The sequence below is a fragment of the Erythrolamprus reginae genome, chromosome 12 (genome assembly GCF_031021105.1).
Source record: "Erythrolamprus reginae isolate rEryReg1 chromosome 12, rEryReg1.hap1, whole genome shotgun sequence".
Lineage (NCBI taxonomy): Eukaryota > Metazoa > Chordata > Lepidosauria > Squamata > Dipsadidae > Erythrolamprus > Erythrolamprus reginae.
This window is the reverse complement of record NC_091961.1, coordinates 299,530-325,228: the sequence shown is the minus strand read 5'-3', so window position 1 is coordinate 325,228 and position 25,699 is coordinate 299,530. Positions and strand designations below refer to the sequence as shown.

General features: G+C 48.7%; 1 protein-coding gene across 1 annotated transcript in view; it reads left to right on the top strand.

Moving 5' to 3' along the window:
* The window catches only part of SLC4A5 (solute carrier family 4 member 5), a 55,686-nt gene that overhangs the window by 28,011 nt on the left and 1,976 nt on the right, over positions 1-25,699 (top strand). The window contains exons 11-25 of the mRNA XM_070765864.1: positions 971-1,114; positions 1,992-2,166; positions 2,637-2,770; positions 3,349-3,620; positions 11,056-11,117; positions 12,700-12,900; positions 13,001-13,114; positions 13,664-13,777; positions 14,123-14,284; positions 14,794-14,972; positions 17,547-17,619; positions 17,920-17,988; positions 19,005-19,178; positions 21,654-21,818; positions 23,681-23,748. Of these exons, the coding sequence (XP_070621965.1) occupies positions 971-1,114; positions 1,992-2,166; positions 2,637-2,770; positions 3,349-3,620; positions 11,056-11,117; positions 12,700-12,900; positions 13,001-13,114; positions 13,664-13,777; positions 14,123-14,284; positions 14,794-14,972; positions 17,547-17,619; positions 17,920-17,988; positions 19,005-19,178; positions 21,654-21,818; positions 23,681-23,748 (2,106 nt within the window). The remainder of the gene's footprint in view (positions 1-970; positions 1,115-1,991; positions 2,167-2,636; positions 2,771-3,348; positions 3,621-11,055; positions 11,118-12,699; positions 12,901-13,000; positions 13,115-13,663; positions 13,778-14,122; positions 14,285-14,793; positions 14,973-17,546; positions 17,620-17,919; positions 17,989-19,004; positions 19,179-21,653; positions 21,819-23,680; positions 23,749-25,699) is intronic.

Here is a 25,699-nt window from a genome sequence, read left to right as displayed (position 1 = left end):
AAAAGGACCAGCTGACCTTCAAAGTCTGGTCTAGTGTGGTGGTCGAGGCACAATGCCAGAAAACAAGCCTTCTGTCAGACCTGTGAAGGCCGGCTCTTGGCTTGGACGTCGGCTAAAGACTGCGGGAAGGTGGGGCGGGATGTGGAGTTCCTGATCACCGGTACAAAGAGCCAAATCCAATGTCCCAGGGAAGCCCCCCCTCTCCTGGGGCTGAAGGAGTGCAGTCCCTGGCCTAGCTCGGCTTCCCCTGCCCCTTAGGCCTCCCCCCTCCTTTCACCTTTGACAGCAGGATGCTGACCCCTGACTCCCTGCCCTAGAGCCTTAGAGCTATGAGAACCAAGAGGGTGGTGGGCGGCCATGCCTGGGTCCTCCCTAGGACGACCGCCGTTGCCTCCTCCTCCTCCTCCTCCTCCCAGGCGAGGGGCGAGCACCGCAGAGGCCCAGGGAAGCCCCCCCTCTCCTGGGGCTGAAGGAGTGCAGTCCCTGGCCTAGCTCGGCTTCTCCTGCCCCTTAGGCCTCCCGCTTACTGATATTGGGCTTCCAACTTCCAGTTGGCCAGTGGCTCAACTTTTCCCACAATTTACAGGTGTATGTATTTTGTTTGCTCCTATTTTTAGATCTATGCCCAAAGCAGGAAGGGCCAGAGTGGCTCAGCCAAAGGGCTGGACGTGGCCCAGCGCCTGTGAGATGGCCTGGACTCGGCTTCTGTAGAATTCAATTGGAGCCATCGTGGCCCTTCTCCCGGAGGGGATGGGGGACGCGATGCCTCTAGAGGGAGGCGGTGTTGGAGGGGGAGGAGGAGGAGGAGGGGAAGGAAGGGCTTCTGCCTTGAGCTCCTGGAGGAAGAGGAAGATAGAAAGAAGCCCGATAAACACCTGCCTCCAAACACCCCTGGCCGACTTGTGTTACAGCCCCCCCCCCCCCATTGGCCCCCTTCGTTCACTCGTGTTCCATGTCACTGTCCTCCTAGGAAGTCGGTGTTTTCTCTGAGCGAGGCCACCCAGATGAACGGGGCGGCCGGAGGAGCGGCAGGGGCCGGGGGTGGGGGCAACGAAGACGACGACGATCTTCCCGCTGTCCATGAAATTGGAGAGGAGCTGGCCTGGACTGGACGGTGAGGAAAAGGCCTCTGGAATCAGCTGCCAGCTGCGAATCATCAGGCCCAGCTGTTCCAGGGCAGGGGGGACGCCTTGAATACCCCTGAAGAAGCTACACTTCCTTGGCTGGAGGAGAAGGCTGGACCGCCTCCACATCTGCCCTTCCACCTTTGGAAAGAAGGCGCCTGGGCTCAAAAGAGGCGCCTAGTGGCCCCTGGAAGGCGTGCCTCTGAGCCCCACCACTCTGTCCCGGCCCTTACGGCCTGGCCTCTCAGCCCCACCACTCTGTCCCGGCCCTTACGGCCTGGCCTTTGAGCCCCACCACTCTGTCCCGACCCTTACGGCCTGGCCTCTCAGCCCCACCACTCTGTCCCGGCCCTTACCGCCTGGCCTTTGAGCCCCACCACTCTGTCCCGACCCTTACGGCCTGGCCTTTGAGCCCCACCACTCTGTCCCAGCCCTTACGGCCTGGCCTCTCAGCCCCACCACTCTGTCCCGGCCCTTACGGCCTGGCCAGTGCAGCCACCAGGATGGAGGGGAGGGTCAGCTCTGGCGGAGAAGGGCAAGAGAAGCATTCGGCCGCTCACTCCTCTCCCCCCTCCCAAGGCTTCCGAAGGGATGGACACCAATTGGGGCAGTCCAGCCAGCAGGCACCTTTCCCTGCCCTTCTGTGCGCAGAACCTTCCGGAAGATGGTCCCTCACCTAGCAGGGCAAGATCCAGGAGGGTCCATAGAAGGTGGCCAACGAGACGGGGGGAGGGGGGGCTGCCCTAAGCAGCAGCAGCAGCAGAATAATTGGTGGCTCAGGAAACGTTGCCCGGGGGAACTGACTCCTCGGGGCACCGAAGGGGGGCCACTGCAAAGAGAGCACAGCGGGCCCTGCTTCCTTTCCAGGTTCTGCGGTGGGCTCTACTTGGACCTCAAGAGGAAGCTGCCCTGGTTCCTCAGCGACTTCTACGACGGCTTCCACATCCAGTCCATCTCGGCCGTCCTCTTCATCTACCTGGGCTGCATTGCCAATGCCATCACCTTTGGGGGCTTGTTGGGGGACGCCACTGACAACTACCAGGCAGGTAGCACCAGAGAGCCCACAACTGTTTTGGCCCTTGGCACCCCAAGGCCTGAGCAGCTGGGAACCAGGAGGCCTCTGGGCGGACCCTTCTGCCGGCCCTTCCGGTCTGCTCTGCGGAGCCGGACGAGGTTTGAATACCTAGTCTGAAGGTCACAGCTGACCGGCCCCCAAACCTTGGCAGCCTCCAGTGCGGCTGTAATTGAAAGTCCCGCCGGCCAATTAACCCCCTGGCAATATTTTGGAAGCAGGGGGAGGGGGGCAGAGAGGGAGACTCTGGGGGCAGCCTCTCTGCCCGTCCGCAGTCCCTAGCCGTGGGCTCCTTGAGAGTCTCCAGGGGTTTTGCCCCCAGGGCTGACAGGGCCCTTGCAGCCTGGCCAGGGCAGGAGGAGGAGGGCTTCCCTGGGGGCCCCTGTCTGCAGCTGTGGGGGAGTCCCGCCCCTCAAGTCCTGGGCCTGTTCCTCCGCCAGGGCGTGATGGAGAGCTTCCTGGGGACGGCCCTCGCGGGCTCCACCTTCTGCTTGCTGGCCGGGCAGCCGCTCATCATCCTGAGCAGCACGGGTCCCATCCTCATCTTTGAGAAGCTGCTCTACGATTTCAGCAAGTAAGTGGAGGCCTCGTCCACTGCTTCGGAGGTCTGGCTGTGGTGGGCAGTTGGAGGCCTTGCCGGACACACAATGCCCTCTCTGCCCCTTGGGCAGTCTCGGCTCGAGAAAGGAAATGGAGTTAGCCCAAGAAACAGGACGTGCGCTTAAGTGACCAATGGCATTGGAACAAGGGGCCTGTGGCCACTTGCCACATGTAGGACTGTTGCCGCATCCTTACGGTCACATGATGGAAATTGATGCCCGAGGAGGCGTTTCGTTTGACCAGGCCCTACTACTCTCTGCCCATACACGCCCTCCTCCCATAGATGCAATGCACCAGGACTACAATGACCCTCCAATCGCTTACCTGTAATGTCACCTGAATGGCCACTTCTGCTTCCCTGGAGTGCCAGGCGGACACAGCGGTGGTGGTGGCGGTGGTGGCGGTGCCGCATCTACACGGCTCCAGAGTGCCCCGTACCTTTTGCAGGACCCATGTTCGCTGGTGGCAGTGGCAGCCATGCGCTTCTGCCCTGGCCCTTCTCCAGCGCATCACCCCTGGTGCTCAGCCGGCTGCTTCTGTTCTCCCCCTCAGAGGCAACAGCATCGACTACCTAGAGTTCCGCCTCTGGATCGGCCTGCACTCGGCGGCCCAGTGCCTGGTCCTGGTGGTCACCGATGCCAGCTTCATCATTAAGTACATCACTCGCTTCACCGAGGAAGGCTTCTCCACTCTGATCAGCTTCATCTTCATCTACGATGCCGTTAAGAAGATGATCGGAGCCTTTAAGGTCTACCCCATCAACGCCAACTACAATCCGGACTATGCGACTATGTATAGGTGCGAATGCCTCGCTCCCGACTCAGGTAAGTGTGCCAGGCTTAACACTAGGAGGGGCTTTCAAGAACGGTCTCCTTTCCCAGGGCAAATTAGTATCATTTATTCTGCCTGAAATTGGAAGGAGCTTAGCCAGCAAACCTTTTTATCAAGTGTTTGTCAGGGCATGAGAAGAGCTCCCTCTCTTGTCAAGGCTGCATCATAAATTTATGCTGAGCTGGTTGGTTCCATGACATTTCTCCGCACTGATGTCCTTCCTGGCCAGAAGCCACGTATATAAGTCACAAGGGGGAATGGGAGTGACTGAAAACTGACTGTGCCAGGACCTGAAGCCTGTTCTAACACAATATATTTCGGTGTTGTGGGGTGTTTCTTGCAGCAAAATTCACTGTGGGCAATTCCCACCCGTCCTCAGTCCACGACTATGAGGGTGATGCCTTCCCACCTCCGAGCCTCCGAGCTGGTGCGGGACTCTCCCGACCGGGGCCTCTTCAACACAGGGCAGGCCAGCATCTGCAGGGGAACTTACTTATTTTATTTAAACTACCCATATTCAAAATAGCAAAAAGCCCTCTACAGTCTTATATATATTGAATAAAATAGCAAAAAGCCCTCTGCAGTCTTATATTGAATAAAAAATACAGTTATGTATAGACAGAAGCCTCAAAGTCAAAGGAATGCCAGATTTGAAAAATATTTTATCTACCAAGAAGAATTCTCTACTAATTTTAAATTTATAAACTTTTCTTTAAAAATATTTCTAAAGTTGATGAATTCTAATGCAGTTTTTAAAAACTTCCTTTTAACATACATACGTTCAAATTCGCTTAATAATATTTTATGAGCTGTAGGTATTAAGCATTATATATAAAAGAAAGAGAAAAGAAACCCATGGTCAGGCCCAGAGTCATTATGTGAAGTCCAAGGTGGGCCAGACAGTTTGAGAGTTGGAATTGAAATGTAGCGAAGCAAATAGCTTGAGAAATAAATCAATTCCACACCTGTGCTTCTCGCTGGGTAAGATTGATTAACAGCCATGTCTGGATTCTTTGGACTAACAGTCCAAAGTCATTATGTGAAGTCCAAGGTGGGTCTGACACCCATTTTCAAATCTACCGTAGGGACTCAAAACTATACATTATATCCCTGGTGGTTAGAATGAAGTATTACAATCAAACTCTGCCCGCAACCTGGAGTTCAAACGTGACGGGGCCCAAGGTTGACTCAAACTTCCATTTTTCTGTTAAAATGAGGATCCAGATTGTTGGGGGCAAGATGCTGACATTTTAAACCACCCAGAGATTGGGCAGTATATAGGTCAAAGTGCTATTTCTATTTCTATCTCTTTCTATTACATATATCAGTCCATTAAAAATCCCTCCCAACTCAAATTACCGGTAGCTCCTTAAGTTTAAGTCCCTCCCTCCAACTTGTTCTCAATCTTTTTCTTCTCTGGAATATCTATCAATTAATTACAAACCTTTTTTTTTTGCATTTTTTAAATTTTTTACACACATACAAACAAACAAACAATATATTGTCTGTGAACTGGGTATTGACCAAAAAAACCTGTACAATTTATAACATCCCCAAACACATTTTAAATATTTCTATTTCTGTCATAATATCCTTTCTCTGCATTTTTTTATTTTATTTTTCTCCTACTTCTTTTCTAACATTTAAACAAAATCACCATTTGCGCTTGTGCCAAACCTTTCTTATTCCCTTTTCAAGTTAAAAAACCCTTTAAAAGCAGTCCTTTCCATCCTTAATTCCTAATTTCTCATTATAATTTATTATTTTATCAGCTGAACCAACTGATTCTTATTTACCATTTTAGCACAAAAATATTTTCTTTACTTTAAGAATCAAAATCAGTTATAATGATAAAATAATATTCCATTTACTCATCAGTACCTTTTTCACTTAACTTCATAAACAATAAATCTTTAGGCTTATTTTTCACATCTACTTTTACAACTTTCAAACATCATCTTATAAACAATCATCCACGTATGAAACTCACAAATGTTAATCTAAATAAGAATCATTTATGCCTTTAGGTATTACTTTCATTAATTTCATTTATTGCTATCATAAATATTCATAGTCAAAAATAACAAAAAATAGCCTCTTTCAACCTATGGAAAACAAGAAAACAATCAAGCCGAACTCTTTCGCCCCTTTTCTCGCCTTTGTCTTTACACAAAAGGAAAATGCAAAAACAGTTCAAACTATCAAAACCATAGAAACAGATCAGGGACACAAATTAAAACAGGGAAGAAGAGAATGAGAGTTGAACACTCGTCCTCCACCCTGGACGAGTTCAGATCACAGAACCGGAGGGATTAGGCCCCAAGGTTCTGAAGGGGCGGGCAGATGTCCCCTCAGGACCCCTGAATTCTTCCCTCCCAAAGACCCTGGAGCTACCAGAGGACGGGAGAAGGGCTGCTCTGGTTTCCATCCTCAAAAAAGGGAATAATAATGAAAAAATGAGGGTGCAGGAAACCCCAGGCCCATCCGCCTTGACCCAGCGACAGGAGGAATGCTCTGGACGTCCTTGACTTGGACTTCAGTGAAGCTTACTTTGTGGTGGGCTAGACAGCATCACCACCACCACCAACAGCATCCAAGCGGTCATCCCCAACGGACCGACGCTTCAGCTTCTGCCTGTTCCATAGAAATCTTAAAAGAAACGAGGACCACAAGACACATGAATGGTTTGCACAAGCAGGGGAAATAACAGCAGCAAGGTTTATTCCTTCAACCCGGTTCATAACTGTAAAACTGAATGGATTGAGCCACGGGGGCCACAAAGGGGGGGGGGCTGTGAACGCAGCAGGTTGGAGTCCCCACCTCAACCTTAGGCCTTTGTAGTAGCTTCTTTGGCCCGTTAAGGTCCTAGTCCTCTCCCTCTTGTGAGTCAGCAAGTGAAACCTTAATTATGAAGAAGGGAGAGCAAATGTATGAAATAAACAAGCAATGTTTTAAACAGAAAATGTCTTGTTTCTAAAATGAATCCTATCCACTGGAAAAGTTGTAACTTAACTTATTAGTGGAAGTTGTTGTAACAGAATACAAGGGACGGAGTAAAGCAACACTGCCGAGTACAACAAAGAGTATTTTTAAAAAGTCAGTTAAAAGGCACTCAAAATATAAAATGTGAGTAACAAGCCCCTCTCTTCCTACAAAAACCACATGGACTCTGATTAAGACCCCCCCCACAACACCCCCCCTCTTTTCATCACCTGTTTTCCAAGACTGTTGCACAAAGCAAACAAGTGATTTCTTGCACATTCATGTTAGTCAGTTTGTGCAAAACATGGTCTGATCATCTCTCTTATCTTTCTCTTTTTAACAATCTCCTCTCTCTATATATATATAATATCTGTCTGTCTCTGTCTGTCTGTCTGTCTGTCTACCTATCATCTCTCTCTCTCTGTCTCTCTCTCTCTGTCTCTATATAATATCTGTCTGTCTGTCTGTCTGTCTACCTATCATCTCTCTCTCTCCCTCCCTCTCTCTCTCTCTATATATATATATAATATCTGTCTGTCTATCTATCATCTCTCTCTCTCTCTCTCTGTCTCTATATATAATGTCTGTCTGTCTGTCTATCTATCATCTCTCTCTCCCTATCTATCTATCTATCTATCTATCTATCTATCTATCTATCTATCTATCTATCTATCTCTGTCTCTATATATAATATCTGTCTGACTGTCTGTCTATCTATCATCTCTCTCTCTCTCTCTCTCTCTCTCTCTCTCTCTCTATATATATATATATATATATATATATATATATATATATAATGTCTGTCTGTCTATCTATCTATCATCTCTCTCTCTCCCTATCTATCTATCTATCTATCTATCTATCTATCTATCTATCTATCTATCTATCTATCTCTGTCTCTATATATAATATCTGTCTGTCTGTCTGTCTGTCTATCTATCTATCTATCATCTCTCTCTCTCCCTATCTATCTATCTATCTATCTATCTATCTATCATCTCTCTCTCTCTCTCTCTCTATCTCTGTCTCTATATATAATGTCTGTCTGTCTGTCTACCTATCATCTCTCTCTCTCTCTCTCTCTCTCTCTCTCTCTCTCTCTCTATCTATCTATCTATCTATCTATCTCTGTCTCTCTATATAATGTCTGTCTGTCTGTCTATCTTTGTTGCGCTGTGCGTGTGTGTGTGTGTCTAATCTTTGGTTGCAGCTTGGCCTATGTAGTTATGGAAGTGTCTTTCAGAGGAGCCTTGTAGACCCAAAGTAAGGTGACATGCCACAACACTGCATGCCAAACAGCAGGTGGTGTTTGGTCAGGGATTCCTGTGGTCTGGACATGTGCTCAACGGCTATGAAGAATCCAGAACCAACCTCTGCCATGCTCAAATATGGGTGGGGTTTAGCTTCTATCTAGGTGAAAATAGCAGCCACGTTTTCTAGCCTCTATTTCAGCTGTTTAAAACTGAAACCCATCTAAGTCTCTGCTCCTTTCAGAGTCTCTGTGTAGCCTCAGTCTCTGCTCCTTTGTACCTGTTTGTATTGACCCACAAAAGGGGGGGGGGCTTTTACTGTGCTACTGCACCCATTTTCTTGATCTCCCTTCTAGATGCCTCTGGGGAGTATCCATAACATTTTTTTAAGACCTCTTAATTTTTTAATTACTCTTATTTTTGCAAATCAACGTTTTGGATTACTGTAACTTATTTATACCATATTTGTCTCTGCTGCACCCTTCTATTTGGCTGGTTTCATTCTCAAGTGAGTATCATTTTATAAATATTAAAATTATTAAATATTTGATACTCTTATTTTTTTAATTATTGTTATTTCTACTTTAGCATACACAATCTACATAAAGCATTAAATCAGCCTTTAAAAAAAGCATTATTCACCCACTAGTTATTTTGTACTTGAAGTTATTAAAGGCCACCCTAATATATCTGTTTTGGAAAAGGTTCTGGTTATAGGGAGAAGCAACATAAAAAATGTATGGAATGAATAGCAAGAATTATCTCACTTTTGTCCAATTCTTCCTATTTTTCCTCTGAAATTCAGTATTTTCTCTGCAGCAAGAAATCTGATTCTAACCAACAACTGCTTCTCCTTCATTAATTGTGTGAACATTGTTTGCCTCCAGAAAAAAATGATTAAATCAGTTTCCACAGCCTGACTTATTGGCATCAAGCGGGAAATTCAATACAATTCCTGCAGATAAGTCAGAACCTGTTTAGTCTGATGGAGGATTATTTCCAAACTGTCCACTGGCGAAGCTTTCCTGACCTGTTCCCGAGTTGCCCTGGGCAGGGGTCGGGGGTCAAGCACCCATTTCCCTTTTATTTACTTTATTTGTTAAGCAAATTCATCCCCCAGGCCTGCTGACCAACCTGTGTCTTTGAGGCCTTGTGAAAGGCTACAAGATGGGGGCCAGTCTCCCCTCGGTCTGGGGAAGTGACCTTCCAGAGGGAGGCTCTTTTTCGAGACCCTACCAGGCGCAGCCAGGGGGGCCACGACAACTGAGGCCCCCAACGTGCCCTGCCTCCCTGCTCTGCTCTCCGGCCAGCGTCCCCCGAGACGTAAGCCAGGGGACACGTTCGCATCCTCCCAAAGAAGCGAAAGGGATCCTGCCTGCGAGAGGCCTCTGGCTACTTTTCCTCCCTCCCGTGTCCCCCTGAGAACAGCAACAGTCCAGACAGACCGGCCGGATGATAAACGCAGAGGCTCTTCAGCAAAACCAACGTTTATTACCCTTCCGGGAGGCCAAAACATTGGGAGTAGTTCACAAGGTTGGCGCCACAGTCAGCGGGTGGGATGTGTAGCCGGCCTGAGTGGGAGGGGCTAACCCCATTTGGGTAAGGGGGCTCCTCAGGTGCCCCCCCACCCCCTGCAGTGCAGGGCTATAAAGGTAGTAACCAACACCATGAATTGGACCCAGAAGCAAAGTGGTGTGTGGCTAGCAAAACAGCAGAGGTATCTGTGCCACCCTGTGCCGCTGTACTAGGTCGCTGGCTGGGGAATTCTGGGAGTTGAAGTCCAAATATCTTCAAGTTGCCAAGGTTGGGAAACACTGCACTGGGCACCAGCTGCAGCTCCTAGATGCCTTCCCCAAGGGTGGCAGCCCCTTTTAGGCAGGGATTCACCGGAGGGATGAGTGAGGCACGCAGAGCCTCACTGGTGAGGGCACAACTGGTGCACAACAGGGCCAAAGGCCTCCGAGCCATGACCGCCCCCCCCCTCAAGCAGGAGCCCCAACTAGTCCAGGCTGCACCCCAGGGCTCCCTAGGGGGTAAAACCCCGTCCAGAAAGGCATTTCAGAAACAGCAGGCGGCTGTTCCTTTTCCTCACTGGCCGCTCTGTGCTGTGGCTTCGTTAGAAGTGTCTGTTTCCACGTCCACAAGAAATGTGTCCCGCGTGGTCCATTCTTTTTTCTAGAAAGGGATCGAGGGGGCAGGCGGAGAATTGGAAAACGTACCCAGGGGGGGTTTTGTTTTGTCTTTGTTGCCTCAGTGAGGAGGAGAGTGACGGTCAGTGACCTCGTTTCCCTCAGCTGAGGGCAGAGAGCAGAGTCGCCCCGGCCTGGTTACGTGAGGAGGCCAGGGTGGAAGTCAGCCACACGAAGGGAATATTGGCCCCGGCCGGCACCGCCTGCCTTCCCCGTGAAGCCGCTCTGGGAGGGGGCTGGAGGAGGGGCCCTTGCGCTATGGAGGGGGCGCCACGGAGTGATCCACCTGTGACCAATCTGTGACCGTCTACCTCAACTGGGATTCGGTCAGGTGGCGGCTGATGCAGGCGCCTCCATAATCGCTGGGTGGTGGTGGGTCTTGATTGTCGCCCAAAGTATCTGGAGAAGGAAGCTCTATGAAGGAAGGATCCCCCCCAGCTATGAATCCTGCCCTCGGATTAAATTGGGACCCACTCCTGACGGGCCCCGCCATTTCAGGTGTGCTCAGGCTCCAGCCATAAGGGGAGGCGGCTCTGTCTTTGTGTGTGTGTGTGTGCGCGCGGGGGAGGGGGGGTTGGTGTTGCTCCACCGTCTACGCCTCCCCTTCCCCCTCCTCCCCCTGCTTGCGTTCAGGTGGAAGCAGCCCCCCTGGGGTTAATCGGGGAGATGATTCTGTAAGAATTAGAACCAGGACCTCGAACTGTTCAGATGAGCAGCTGTTTATTTACAAGCTGTGTGGATGCAATTCTTAAAACTCTTCATCGGATTACAAACCCAGAGAGTTCTGCAAATACTTGCAGCAGTGACTTTTTGGTTGTTGTGGTGGTGACCAAAATGAAGCAGGTGAGACCTTTTTAATAGGTGTAGCCAAAAACGGATTCTGGTTCTGCTTTAACACTAAAAAGGGATTTTTCAAAAAGTTCAAACCAAAAATATGATTGTGTATTATGGAATAATGTTTTTTCTTAATATTTTAAAAATAATCACAAACTCCTTTTCTGCTGCAGCAAATACAACATTGTTCAATGCTTCAGTTCCATTGGTACCAAACAATGTTAATATTTCTATGGTAAGTTTTTCCCTCTCTTTTCCACCCACCCACCAATCCCAAATACTGTGTATGTCCTTGTTTAGCGTTATAACCGCAAGAGCAAAAATTGATTATAGTGCCTCTCTTTTCCTATCAGGGCGGGTAGCAACTTAAATGATTCCTAGGCCTCAAATGTTGGCTCATCTCTGATCTAATCTGCCCAAAGAGGCTTCAAGCCACATCAATTCCTTGCTCCTCCCGTGATCAGCCTTGACCGTGTAATGGCAATGATCAGGATTATTTCTCATCCACTTCCTGATAAGCATACGGGCATTGATCGGTTTGGAAACCCCCTGCCATGCCAAACATGTTTGCTATACCTAAGGGAGACTTGTCAGACTCATAATTTGTATCTCCATCTACAGAAGTCTATAGATCAATTGTTCAACTGATCAAGGCCAACAGTCAAGAAGGTATCATACTTCCCCTTTTAAATTTGATGCCCAACCATCAAGTGTCTTCTGGCAAGAAGGCGAATGTGGAAAAATACATAGGGCTCCAATTCTTGTGTGTTTATCAGGGGCTGCAAGTAAACTCCATTGAATGCAAGAGGACCGGACAATACATAGCTATCGAATTGTGTTTTAGGGGCTTATAAATTTCAAATTACCAGGCTGAATCCTGACTCTCAGGGCCAGCTGGGGATTGTTTTTCCATTTACTGGGTGGACTCTTGGATCTTTGGCTTAGAATCTCCAAAACATTTTGAGATCACTCAGATCAATTGCATTCTAATATACAAATCAAATAATGATGATGATGATGATGAGGCTATAGACCCCTTTAAAAAGTGCAATTTGTTGAAGAGTTGAAAATTAATTTTTCTAATCTTGAAAAGAATTCCACAAAAAGTTCCAGAGATACATTAACACTCACATCTTAAAATTACAAAATAGGCATCTTAAACATAAAGTCTATGTTTGAAAAGACGTTTCCTATCTTCCCCATTGCCCCTTTTTGGAGGAGACAATAACCTACGGGAAGCACTTTCTTCATGCTAATATTGGCATTGTCAGCTGTGATTTTGGTTATTTTATAAAAATATATAATATATATAATACACAGATGTATGTAATAAATGCAGATATATAGATACATTTATGCAGGGGCTGGTATGTCTGATCTAGTGAAAAGAAGGAGTAGGGGTGACATGATAGTAATGTTCCAGTATTTGAGGGACTCCCACAAAGAAGAGGGGTTGGGGGTCAACTTATTTTCCAAAGCACCAGAGTGCAGGACAAGAAGCAATGGATGGACATTAATCAAGAAGAGAAGCAACCTGGAAATAAGGAGAAACTTCCTAAGAGTGAGGACAATTAACCAGTGGGACCCCTTGCCACCAGAAGTTGTGGGGGTTCTATTACTGGAGGTTTTTAAGAAGAGATTGGACAACCAGGGATTTGGACTAGAAGATCTCAGAGGTCCCTTCCAACTCTGTTATTCTGTTAGATATAATATTTAAAACATTTAGCAGGCTTGTATCTCTTGCATGTGTATGAATTAACTTGCTAGTTTTATTCTTCAGTGCCTGAATAATATGGTTTATTTTCTTATCCTTCAAGTATAATCCTAACAATGTAACAGTTCTGGACTGGACTCAGTTGAGCAAAAAGGAGTGCCTGAAGTATGGAGGAAGTCTGGTGGGGGCGTCTTGTAAATTTGTCCCTGATTTGGCCCTCATGTCTTTCATTCTCTTCTTTGGGACCTATTCCATGACTCTGACTTTGAAAAAGTTCAAGTCCAGTCGCTATTTCCCAACCAAGGTAAGATTGGGTGTCTTCCTTTCCCAGGAGACATAAAATAACGTTCTGCACCGCCCTATAACTTGTTCTCTCCCCCCCCCTTTCAACCCCCCACTTTTAGGTCAGGGGCCTAGTTGCTGACTTTTCCATTGTCTTCTCCATCTTGTTCTTCTGTGGAATAGATTTCTGTTTTGGACTGGATACTCCCAAGTTGCATGTGCCCAGTGTCATTAAGGTTTGGACACACCCTTCCCTCCCTCTGGTCCAGTGTCCTGTTCCTTGGATTGCTTTCTCTAGTAGCCTCAAGGTTCTACCTGAACGTGAACTCTCTCTGTGTGTGCGTGTGAATGCATGCGAACGCCCGTGGATGCAGGGTCCAGGCAGTTCAAAAACTGAGCCCAAGGGGAGAAACTGCCCTGTGTCCCTGCCAATTACGTCAGCAGACCTGGGCCTTTTCTGGGTTGGGGCAACATTTCTGGAGCCATTCCCAAGGAGGCCCTGTTCCCTTGCCGCTATCCCCATCCCCCCCCCCCGCTTGCTTTCCTTTCCTTCCTTTCCTCTGAAGGGGAAGAGAAAGAAGTCCAGTATTCTAATTTCACAGCCAAACCAGAAAACACCCTGGTGGCAGCAGATGCCCACTGTTAGGGCTGGACTGAAAGTAGTGTTGGTCAAAGACTGTCCTGTGTTTCTGAGAGGCAAATGATTGCGTGACGTTCTTTTCTTCTCCAGCTGACATTCTAACATAGCTATTTCTCCTACACCTCTTTTCTCTCCTTCTTTCTAGTTCCGTAAACTTATTAGTGACTTCTCTATCTTCATGTCCATACTAATGTTTGTTGGTCTTGATGTTTTGTGTGGGCTGAACACTCCAAAACTGCAGGTGCCTACAGAATTTAAGGTAAATAAACGAATGCTACATCTATGGCTGAAAAAGGCTCCCAAACTGCTTCACAGAGGCAAAAGCCTGGCTGGGCAGCGTGACACATGGACTTCTGGACAATGGGTTGCTCTGGAGCGATCCCTCTCTCACTGATTGCCTTGGGAAACGTTCTTGTTGAGACATTAGGGCTTTTCGTGTCAGAACGTAACAAAAGAGGGAATTGCCATTGCTGCCCGTTGGCAGAACGTGTGTTGGGAGCCATGGAGACCTTGGGAGCTAGCGGAGGGCAGGAGAAGCAAGCACAAAAACCCCTTATTGTGTGAGTCGCTCTGGTAACACGCTCTCTCTGATGTCCCCTTGTAGCCCACACGCCTGGACCGAGGGTGGTTTGTGTTCCCCTTTGGAAAAAACCCTTGGTGGGTGTACGTGGCCAGTGCCCTTCCAGCCCTCTTGGTCACCATCCTGATCTTCATGGACCAGCAAATCACAGCAGTGATTGTGAACAGAAAGGAACACAAACTGAAGGTACACCATTGTTGTGGATTGGTACACAAAGAAAGGTGTCCAGTCCTGTTTCTGTCATGTTGGGCAAGGCCTGAGAATGGATTTGGCACAATGTATTGAACCAATATCAGCTGAAACGGACTCTAACTGGGTTAATTCCCACCCTGGTTGCCTTTCTATGGCACCTTGTATTGTTTGGATATAATAGTTGGCCACCAAGGAAGTGTTTTAGTTTTCTTTGGGTTAACTTGCCTTCCCTGCTAAGACAATAACCATCGGCAAAGATAATTAGTGGATTTCATCATTCCTTCTGCTTCTCCCTTCATGTTACGTTGGGTTGTGTATTTGAGTCCTGCCCCTGCTTGTTCCCAATGGCCAATAAAAATCAAACTGGAAGTATATTCCCGGCACAGTGATTTTGGGTTCTTTTACTTTGGAGAAAGAAAAAATTCAGCCGCTCTCTCAGAGTCGGTGTGTTTGCTGCCCCGGTTCTCCCTTTTTTCACACTGCCCTTCCCTTTGTTGTTTCAGAAAGCTGCAGGCTACCATCTGGACTTGTTCTGGGTTGGGGTCCTCATGGCGGTGTGCTCTTTCATGGGGCTCCCCTGGTACGTGGCAGCCACCGTCATCTCCATCGCACACATTGATAGTTTGAAGATGGAGACGGAGACCAGCGCACCAGGAGAACAACCGCAGTTCCTGGGAGTGAGGTATTTATTTTATTTATTTTATTGATTGATTGGCTTTGTCCAATACACAATGAGGGTTTTAGTGGGTGTACACATAGTTAACACATAGTAAAATACATGATGAAGGTTGTAGAGGAGATACTCGTAGCAAAATATATCTAAGAAAGAAGAGAAGAGAAGACAAAGGAATAGAACATATCAATGAAAGAATAGAAGAAGAGATATAGGAGACAGAGGAGAGCAATAGGACAGGGGACGGAAGGCACTCGAGGGCACTTGTATTCGCCCCTTACTGACCTCTTAGGAATCTGGAGAGGTCAACCGTGGATAATTTTATTTTTATTTATTTACTTACTTACTTACTTACTTACTTACTTACTTACTTACTTACTTACTTACTTATTTATTTAGTCCAATACACAATACATATAGAAGAGAATAGACATGTAGTAATATATATAAAGAAAAGGATAGAAGAACATATATAACAATAGAGGAGAAGATATATGAAAGGAAGAAAATATATACATATGATATATGAGATAAAGGGGACGAAAGGCACACTGGTGCACTTATGCTCCTTACTGACCTCTTAGGACCCTGGGTAAGGGTGAAGTGTCGGGGGTTGGGAGCTTCTTGCGAGCCCCTGAAAAGGCCCCTCTCTCAACTGTGTCATCCTCCAGGGCTGCCGCGGTCTGGAGACCAGGGCCACTGAGCAGCCGTGACTGGGGAATTCTGGCTGCCCCCTTCTGATGGCCTGCCCTGGGGGTGAGGGGGGTCTTAGAGGCTCCTTGGTTGGGCTGCTTACGGTCAATCCCTTGGCTGGTGTTCATCTGTGCTCATTGCTGGTGCTGATTGCGGGTGTTGTGGGTGGTTTCTTTCGCATAGTCTGTGGATATTGTTTATGTCCACATGCTTATTGGTGTCTCACTTGTCTCTGTGGTAGAATTCCCCTGCCATTGTTGGAGCTGCCTTTTTCTGGGAAGGTCACAGTCTCCCAGCTGTCTTTGCACTGCTCGTTGCCCTTCGTGGATGGGGTCCTGCCCGTCTTCTGCCTGTTTGTCCTACACACCGTGGTGGTTGCAGTCATTGCAGGGTGTATGTGATAGGGTGTTTTCCTCCGGGGCTGCTGGGCCTTTTGGTCTTGAAGGGGTTTAGTTGACCAGGGTGCCACGCGGATTCCATGGGGTTGCTGTAGCTTGTCAGTGATTTCTGAGGTGTTCTTTATGCACGACAGTGTTATTCTTTTTAGGGCTTGTATTGGTTGCGCTATATTGGATTGAGTTTTGAATCTTTTGACAAAGTTGCGTGGATATCCATTTTGTTAAAATAACTCATATATGCTCCGATTCCTTTTTTCTGCCGATCAGGAGGGTGGCTGCAGCCTCTCAGTCCAGCGAAAAGGTGGACGTGATGTGCCGGTGCCTTGGAGCCGTTAGGGTCTGGACCTCAACCCTGACAAGGCTGAGTGGCTGTGGGTCTTTCCTCCTAAAGGCAATGCCATCTGCCCGTCTTTGGTGCGGGGAGGGGAAGAAGTCCCCACACCCACCAGCCCTGAGAGGGATGACCACTGGAACATAAGCCTGAGAGCAAAGCCCACTCCTAACTGGCCCTGGTGATGCCACCTAGTTTGGGCAGTGAAACATCGACAAGGCAAGCTCAGAGACACCCCCACACACACACACACTTGGGAACAGTGCCTCCCACCCCCAACATTAGGAAAGCTGTGAAATTTGGGGACAATTGTTGAAATAGGGAATCTAAATGTTCAGTGGATACATTTTTTTAAAATTGCTATATGTGCATTGAATTTATGATATAAGCTACTGGAAATACTAAATGTGGTGGCACAATTCCAACCATTTATGTGAGGAAATTGGGAGGCAGAAGTATGAGATCAATTTGCCGCTGAGTTATTAAAAGTGAGAAAAGGTGAACTATTTTTTAAAATCAATTTATATAGCTATTCATCTCAGAACAACTTGGAACCGCTAACATAAAAATAAAACTAATCGTTAATAAATGGAATCACAGCCAATGGCAGACACAATCAGCACTTCTCTCCCAGGTGGGCGAGAGGGAGAAACCTCCCACTCCTTGGACCGAAAGGCGGTGGTGGTGCTGCTGCTTCCTCTTCCTCCCCATGCTGATGGGCTCCCTTCTCCTCTCGCTCACTCGCTTTGTAGCCGGCGCCTTTCCTTCACTGTGGTGACTCCTCGGTTTGGCTGAAGCCCCCTTTTGCCTCTCCATGCCCAGATGCTCCGGGAGGCAATAAAATGCTTTCTTCACTCTGGGCTGCCAAAGCCTCCTTAAGCGCCACCGAAAGGCTCCTCTGGCAGCCCAGAAAAGCCCGGGATTAAAGGGGGAATGGCAGGAAACAGGCTCTCAGATTTCCGGGGGAATTTTTCCGGGCTCGGATTCTTAAGTAGAGGCAAAAAGAAATCTTGAACACCCGGTTCTTATCTGGAAAAGTTCTTAAGTAGAGGCAGGTGGCATTTCAACGTCAGACGTGCAGGAAGGTGTCATTAAACCTGGGAATCTCATAAAATACGTAAACGTTGCAGAACTCCTTCTGTTTATTCCGATCTTCAACAGGGAGCAGAGGGTCACAGGGATCGTTGTCTTCATTCTGACGGGGGTTTCGGTCTTCCTGGCACCTGTTCTCAAGGTAAAAAAGTATCTTAGCCATCTGTAATGACAGGCAAGATTAATAGCTGTTTACTCAAAATAAAGTTGGTTCTGGGCAGTGCAGATAGTCCCTAGGGACCACAACGGGCTTTGGACACTTGGTCAGTAAGTACCATGGTTGCTAAGTGGAACTCTTGTGACCACCATGGACTCATTTCTCCTTTGGCCATTAAGCAAACGTGTCACGAAATGAGGCGGTCAACGTAGGGATCAGACTGCCGTTCTAAGTAGCTGGTTTCCCCTTTGACCACTGTCTGTGTGCTTGCTCTCTCTGCCGCAGTACATCCCCATGCCGGTCCTCTACGGGATCTTCCTCTACATGGGAGTGGCCTCGCTCAACGGCATCCAGGTACGCACCCAGGGCTGTGGGGGGGGGGCACAGGGGGGCTTCGGCTGGGAGCTTGGCGTTTGTGCTCTCAGTCACCACTGCACCGCCAGGCCGGGCCGGGCTTCCCCCCGGAGACAAAATGGCCGTGGCCGTGGCCTTTCCTTCTGCCCTCCCTACGGCCATGGCCTGCGCTCTCTGCCAGGAGGGGTCATGAGCAGATCCTCCTGGCCCAGGAACAGGTGCCACGGGCTCCCCTGGCCGTGGCTGGGCCACCTCCTCTTCGACCGGGGGCCATGAGCCCAGGAGGAGCCCAAGGCTGTCTACCGCCTCCCTCTGCCAGAGCAGAGGTGCCCAGTCCAGAGTTGCGCCCTGGAAGGCCCTGCAGCCCATAGCCGCTCAGCTTTGTCAGAGTTGAGCTGAAGCCCGAACAGCCTCCAGCCGGACAAAACAAGGTGCACAGGTGTTCTTAGATGTCCTAAAAGCCCAGGTGTTCCGTTTCCACTGCCCCCCCTTTTAATTGGGCCTGGAAATAATGAACCCCGAGCTCACAGCCGCTGAGACTTTGCCTCACTTGGAGTCACAGCCAGAGGGAACGGAGGAGGGAGCTTTGTCGACCATCCAGGGGAGACGTGGGCAGGGCACATGGTCAGCGGTGTGCCAGGATTTTGAACGGGCGCATTGAACGTGTGCACGAGAGGCCTCCTCCCCTGATCTCCCCACCTAGTCCTGAAGGAGATGACCGTGCGCCTCAGTTCCACACAGCGTGGTGAGAGGCTGCTGAGTTGGCTCTCTAGCGTCCTAAGGGAAAGAAGAACCAGAGCGGTCAGGGCTTTCAGCTGGACATGAGCAAAAGATCCAGATGGCAATGGCCACAATGGGGGGGGCACAATCAAAGCTCTGCCGGGGGTTTTTATATGCAAAGAAGTGGCACTTTTAAGCCTTGGGATGTTTTAAGACCCTTTCTCAGATGCAGTGGGCAATAACATCTGCTTCCGCCTCTGCCCAGTGGCATTTGTGTTTCAATTGTTTATTGGTAGTTTTGGGAGCGCTGCAAACTCTTCCTGATGCCCGCCAAGCACCAGCCTGACTACGCCTACCTGCGCCACGTGCCCCTCCGCAAGATCCACCTGTTCACCACCACCCAGATCGTCTGCCTGGCCGTCCTCTGGGTCCTGAAGTCCACAGTGGCAGCCATCATCTTCCCTGTGATGGTAGGCGCCTCCGTCGTCATCCCCACGTCACCGTTGGCTCTGGTGCCGCCCAGAGCAACCTCGGTCCAAGCAATGTGTCCACTCCTAAATCCCTCCGCAGCAGCCTGGTTGGCGGTTGTGGGCACCAGCTAAGCCAAGGCCACTTCCGAGCCTGGGGCTGAGAAAGGGGGGGCCAAATTCAGGAAGGCTGAAGAAGGGCTTGGGGCTGCTCTCGGCCCCCCCACTTGGCCTCTAAGGCGCCTCCGTCTCCGCCTCTTGCGTTGAGAAGCTGCAACTGTCCCGACTCTGCCCATTTGTTTCTTTGTTTGACTTCTGTGCTGCCCAGTCCCGGGGGACTCACCCGGGTGACCTCGAGGAGGACCAGGACTTGCTTCGCCCGGCTCCTCGCCCAGGGCCTGGAGTGGCCGATTAAGCACAGCAGAGCAAAGCAAGACAAGAGCTGCTCTGCAGACGATCCGGAGGGCTGACAGCCAGTGTGGCCCCTAAAGCCCCTTTCAGACATTCCTGACACGTTACGGATCCGTCTGTAAAAACCATCACGCTTATAAAATTGGGGTTATAAACGTCCAGTGCAGGTTACTAGGGGCCCTAAACTTACACTTGGCTGCTCAGGGACTGACGTTTCGACAGATCTTACGACCCAGTTTCCAAGTTACAGCTGCTGAAATGCTCCACTGCACGGGGGCTGCAGCGTTTCCTCCTGGCCCCATCTCCCCCCAGGCCCCCTCCCCCAGGTCCTGCCAGCCTCAGCCTGCTCCAGGCAAGGGGGCCGCACACGGGGGGGGCAGGGCGAGGCCTCCTGCTTCCCTTTCAGCAGGGCCTGGCCTGCCCCTCACTCAGCTCCAGCCCAGGGGGAGGGGGAGGGGGGGTGGCACCCAACTCACCTCTCTCTTTTTTGCAATGGGGAGGGGGGACACAGCTGCCCAAGGGAGGACAGTGCAAAGCCTGGTCTCCTTGCACAGCAGGGGCCGCAGGCGGTCCTGGGCCACAGCCTGTCCAGCAGTCCAAGTGGCAGGCGGCTGCACCCGCAGCTCCGTTTGCCCACCGCCCGCACGTAGGAAGCTCCATGCGCGGGGGAGAATGCCTGCTACTTTGCGCAATGGGAGCTGCGGGTGCGAGCGCATGCACCTGCTGCTCACACGGGCCCGTTTCCTCTCGTCCCCCTGCTCACCTCCGGCCGGTCCACCAAGCCCGGTTCCCTTCTCAGGCCGAAGCGCAGGGGCTCTGGAGGGAGAATACTGGCTGCTGACGCCCCCTCCAGACCGGAGCCCTTGTGCTGGGCAGCCACGCCTGTCTGCCTCTTCTGTCCACCCCACCCGGCAATGGCCGAAAGGTTTTGGCTGGGGTGGTGGTGTCACAGTGGCAGAGGCCGCTGGTCTTGGGGGCAGCCGTGTGCTAATCTAACAAACAGGTCTTGTTGCAGGACTGCTGAGCCCCCTAAAATACGGTTGGCTGCAACTCACGCAAAGTCTGTGCCTCTAATAAATTCCCCATAGCCAGGAAGCACATCTGCCTGCTGCGGCCTAAAATCCTCTAAGAGTATTAGCAGAATTCTTCCAAGTATCCTCTTTTCTCTTCTTTTCTCTTCTTTTCTCTTCTTTTCTCCTCTTTTCTTTTCTCTTCTTTTCTCTTTTTCTTTGCTTTTTTTGTTTTATTTATTTTCCCCTTTAATCTTTCAGTTTTGTAACTTTTATTTTACCTATTAAAGGGAATTATTTTTAATTAGGTTTATTAATTTGGCTTATTAATTTGGTGATATTAGGGATATATTATTTTTATTAGGGATATTAGGGATATATTATGGGTTTTTTTCCCCCTCTACATATTTTTTATTATAATTATTTTTTTAGCAAGGGCTGGATTGGATGTAATTAGAAATTTGTGCTCCTTTTTAAATGTTTTTTCTCTTTCTTTTAAAGGGCATTTATTATAAAAGAAGGTTAAAATACATATGAAAATTAATATAGAGGAGATTTGGAGAAAATTGAAGCACTACGTCTTAATTAATTAGATGGGATTAGGAACAGCCTAAACTGGGTATTGGTTAACACTATATAAGAAATTTAGGTAATTATTTTTGTTCAGATGTCAAATGTAAGGGAGGTAGCATTGGTTAAATTTTGTATACCGAAATTGTAAAAATTATTCACTGTAATATAATTCAATACTAATGTTTTTGCACACGTGATTGGAGAGAAAAAGAAAAGTTCTCTGCCAGGAATGAAAGGCTAAAGCGGCCATATCCAAAGCAATCCTTTGCGCTGGACATGGAGACGTAGCCATGGTCAGTGGTGGCGGCTGCAGGAGAGCGTGGTGGATGAGGAGTGGTCCTTCTCTCTTGCCCCCAGAGTAGAGTGTAATAACCCCCCCCCCCTGCTTTCTCTCTCCTGGGCACCACAGCTTGGGGGTGATGGCCGCAGCCTGGCCCATTGTGACCGTAGGGGCTTGTTTTTCTCTTGTTTCTCCCCCTTTCAGATTTTAGCCTTAATTTTAGTCCGGAAGATGTTGGACTTTGTCTTTTCCCAGCACGACCTGGCTTGGATAGATAACATCATTCCCGAGAAGGAGAAGGGCCACGAGAAGAAGGAGAAGGAGAAGAAGAAGAAAGGCCAGAGGACCGAGGAGGGGCACCCTGGCCAGGTGCGTTAGAAGCCCTGGGGGGCAGAGGGGGCCATTCTAGGCCACCATGCACCATTGATCCGTAGGGCCTGGCCGATCGGCCCAGCAAGGGAAGTGTGCCGGACGGACGGAACACACGCGCCATTTCACGTCCCCCAACCCCCGGGGCGTGACCTTTCACTGGGCCGCACAAGCAGCAGGCAAGCACTTGTGGGCAGTGCCAGTTGCGCGAGTGGCAGGCACTCACAACAGGTGTGCACGAGGGCCCCTTTTTGCTTGCTCAAGTGGAGCTTCGTGCCCGGCTGCCCATCGCTCGGGCAAAAGGAGCTGAGGGCACCTTCCCTCCCCCACCCCCCACCAAGGGTCCCCAGAGCCGAAAGGTTGGAGACCACAGTCCTAAGGGAGAGGGGCTGGGTGGGTGGGTGGGCAGAAGGAACCGGAGCCTCACTTCCTGCTTCTCTGCTGAAGAGTTTATATCATATTGAGATGTTCTTCCAAATAATATTTGTGCACTTTGAATTCCCAGTAGAAGGCGGTGGCATGCAGCCATTATCTTGAGAGAACCAGGGAGGGTCAGTTCTGGCTAGTGTTTGGACAGGACGCCACAAGGAAACCCTTAGCAAGAAAACCACATGGACCCATCCAGTCTGATTCCAATGAGACTTCATCTTTCACTTTATTTAGAAATTACTGCATCGTTTTCATGCATCTGTAATAAATATTTTTATTAAGCGTGTGGTGCAAAATACCGGGTGAAATAGCTTGGGTCACAATCTTTGGATTAATTGCAGAAAGCGTTTGTCCCCCCGGCCTTCCGACCCTGTTCAGTGGGTGGTGGCCATGGCCTGTGCTCCAGAGCCCCAGGATCCGAACCCGTGTCTGAACCTGCCTGCCCACAGAGTGGCTCATGGTCGTCTTCCCTTTCTGTTTCCCCAGCCCACGTCCCCCTCTGTTCTAGCCGTCCCACGGGAACCCGCCTTGCCTCAACCCCCAAACAGTATCCATTATACTTCCAGTAAGTAAGACGCTGAATTAACTGCTAACACAACCGTAAGGAAGTAAGTGTGGGGAGTTTGTTCTCCACACAAGAACGGAGTCGAACGGTGTGTGTGCTGGCTTGGAGATTCTCTCGCTGCTCTTGACGACTAACTCAGCTAGTTGGCACTTGATGGTCATTCACAGCCTTGACCTCAAGTGGCTTCTCTGTGGCATTTGCATGATTTAGAGCCAGACTAAAACTAACCTATTGCAATTGGTGTTCTGATGGGTTGGCAGCCTGGGGGGTTCCTCTAAGTCCTTTGTGTGGTCCACCTTCCAAAGCCTCTGCCCTAGGATGGGTCACGCGAGTCTTAGGGGAAACCACGGGAGGGGGAGGGGGAAAAGCCAAAGAGCCTCTGGTCGCGGTGGGAATGCACATTTGTCTATTTCATGACTCAGATTTCTGTGCCCCCCTCTACGCAGACTCAGGGCGGCTCAGCTCAATGGATCTGCATCAGATGCTTATTGCATTGCGTGGGGTCATTTGGGCAGCATGGCCGATGTGGTTCCAGGGCGGCTTCTAACAAGAGCGTTCAGGTGGCCCATGCGCCCAAGGCGGAAGGAAGGCAGGAAACAGGCTCTGTGACTCTCCCTCCCCTGTGTTCCAGCCCCGCCTGCCTTTCCCCGTGGTCACACCTGAGAGTCTGGTTTGGCAGGCTTTGGACAGTCATGGCCTTGGCTGGTCTTGGCCTTTGGGGGCCACACATTAACTTCCTTTCCCTTCAAATCTTCCTCCTTCAGAGTGGCAGAGAGGATGCTAGAAAGGGAGTTTATTGCAAAGTGAGTTTGCCCTTTTCATCCTTCCCTCCTCTCCTCCTCTCTTCACCACTGATGTTTCTCTCCAGGAGAAGACTCTTCCGGCTGGACTTTTGCCTTCTGACCCCTCCCCTAACAATTCTGACCCAGATCGCAGGTAACAAACGTCTTTCATTCCTTTAAACTCTCAAATTCAATACATTTTTTACAGTAAAAGTAATCGGTTATGTCAGTCAACTATATTTGCCTTAAAATGGGGTTCTCCCATTAGTATCCTCGAGGAACTCAAACATTGATGGTCAAGGCCAAATTCTGAATTTATGAATCTTGGTTCCTTTCCTTAGCAGAAGCAAAAGGAGGCTAAAAACTTATTTTAGAGATTACTTGTTATAGAAATTTGTTTTCCAATAGCATTGTTTATATTTACAATTCTATTTAGTTTTATTCTTTTTGTGTCTTCAAGTCAGTGCTCGTTGTGCTTTTCACAAACCGATCCCCCCCCCCGGCCTCTTCTTCTTCTTTCCCACCCAATTGGCTTCATCACTAAAGTCTGATTAAAACGAGCAGTTTCCCAGTTTCTAGCTTGATCTCTAGTACACCGAATTAGTTCTCTAATTTGTTTTTCAAAATATTTATATATACGAATAAATGGTAAGCTGGGATGGTAGGCGCGTTGGTGTGCTTGTGCGTGACCCTTATAGGCCTCTTAGGAATGCGGTGAGGAGGTCAACTGGAGTCTAAGGTTAAAGTTATGGTTGTTTGAGGATGAAACCAGAGGCAGGTAATGCATTGCAGACACTGACCACTCTGTTGCTGAAATCGTATTTTCTGCCATCAGGTTTGGAGCGATTTGTATCTATTGTATGCTCATGTATTGTTGTGGTTAAAGCTGAAGTAGTCATTGACATGTAGGACATTGTAGCAGATAATTTTGTGCACCACGCTTAGGTCAGACTGAAGACGGCATAGTTCTAAGTTGTCTAAGATGAAACTTTCAAACTTAGTGGCAAAGGCATTCTGTTGCGAGCAGAGGAGTGGGGAACTCTTTGCATGAAGTATCTCTGGACTCACTCAATGTCCAGTATGAAATTTGGATTCCAGACACATGAGCTGTATTCAAGAATGGGTCTAGCAAATGTTTTATATGCTCTAGTTAGCAGTACAGTATTACAGAGAAGAAGCTACACAAAATTAAGTTAACGTCTTAATGTTGGCAATGTTGTTATAGTGCGCTCTAGCACTTAGATCACTAGAGATAAGTACTCCGATGTCCTTGACAGAGTGAGGGTCGTCTATGAGGTCGTATCTGCCCACTGGATTGTGTTTTGGTGCTTTGTTTTGGCCAATGTATAAGACAGAGCATAGGTTGGTTGAGATTTGGAGTTGCCAATTGTTTGACCATTCTGACACATAGTCAAGGTCTTTTCGTAGGGCAGCAGCATTGAAGAGGACACATATGAACGGAAAGGTCAGCTATGCAAAGTATAAAGAGCGTGGGTCCTAAAATGCTGCCTTGGGGGACACCGCGGTTAACAGGTGCAGGGTTTGATAGGGCCCTCCCTGTTTTGACTACTTGTTGCCTGTTTGACAGGAATCCACTTGGGTAGGAATCGGGAAATGGCTTAAAATTTTAGCTTTAGAAATAGTGTGTCGTGTGCCACTGAATCGAAGGCTTTACAGAAGTCTATGTAAATTGAGTCTATTGTTTTGCCCTGGGTGAGTTGTATAGCTGCAATATATATATATGTTTATGTGTATGTGTATATATGTATACACACATACGTATGTTAAAATCTACTTTCATGGCTGAAGTATAAAGTTTTGTCATTTGTTTTGAGCACCAATCTGGTGTGGTGATTAAGGCATCAAGCTGGAAACCGAGTCCCCCGTTAGGCACAAAGCCCTCCGGGTGACCTTGGGCCCGTCATTTTCTCTCAGCAAGGAGGAAGGAGGAAGAGGAGGAAGCAAACCATTTCTGAAAATCTTGCCAAGAAAAATGCAGCTTCAGGTAGTCACCAGGAGTCAAAAACTGACTTTGAATCATAAGAAGAATACTTTAGTTGAAGCAGAAGTATTTCATTATTTATTTGGTGCAACTGAAAAAATAG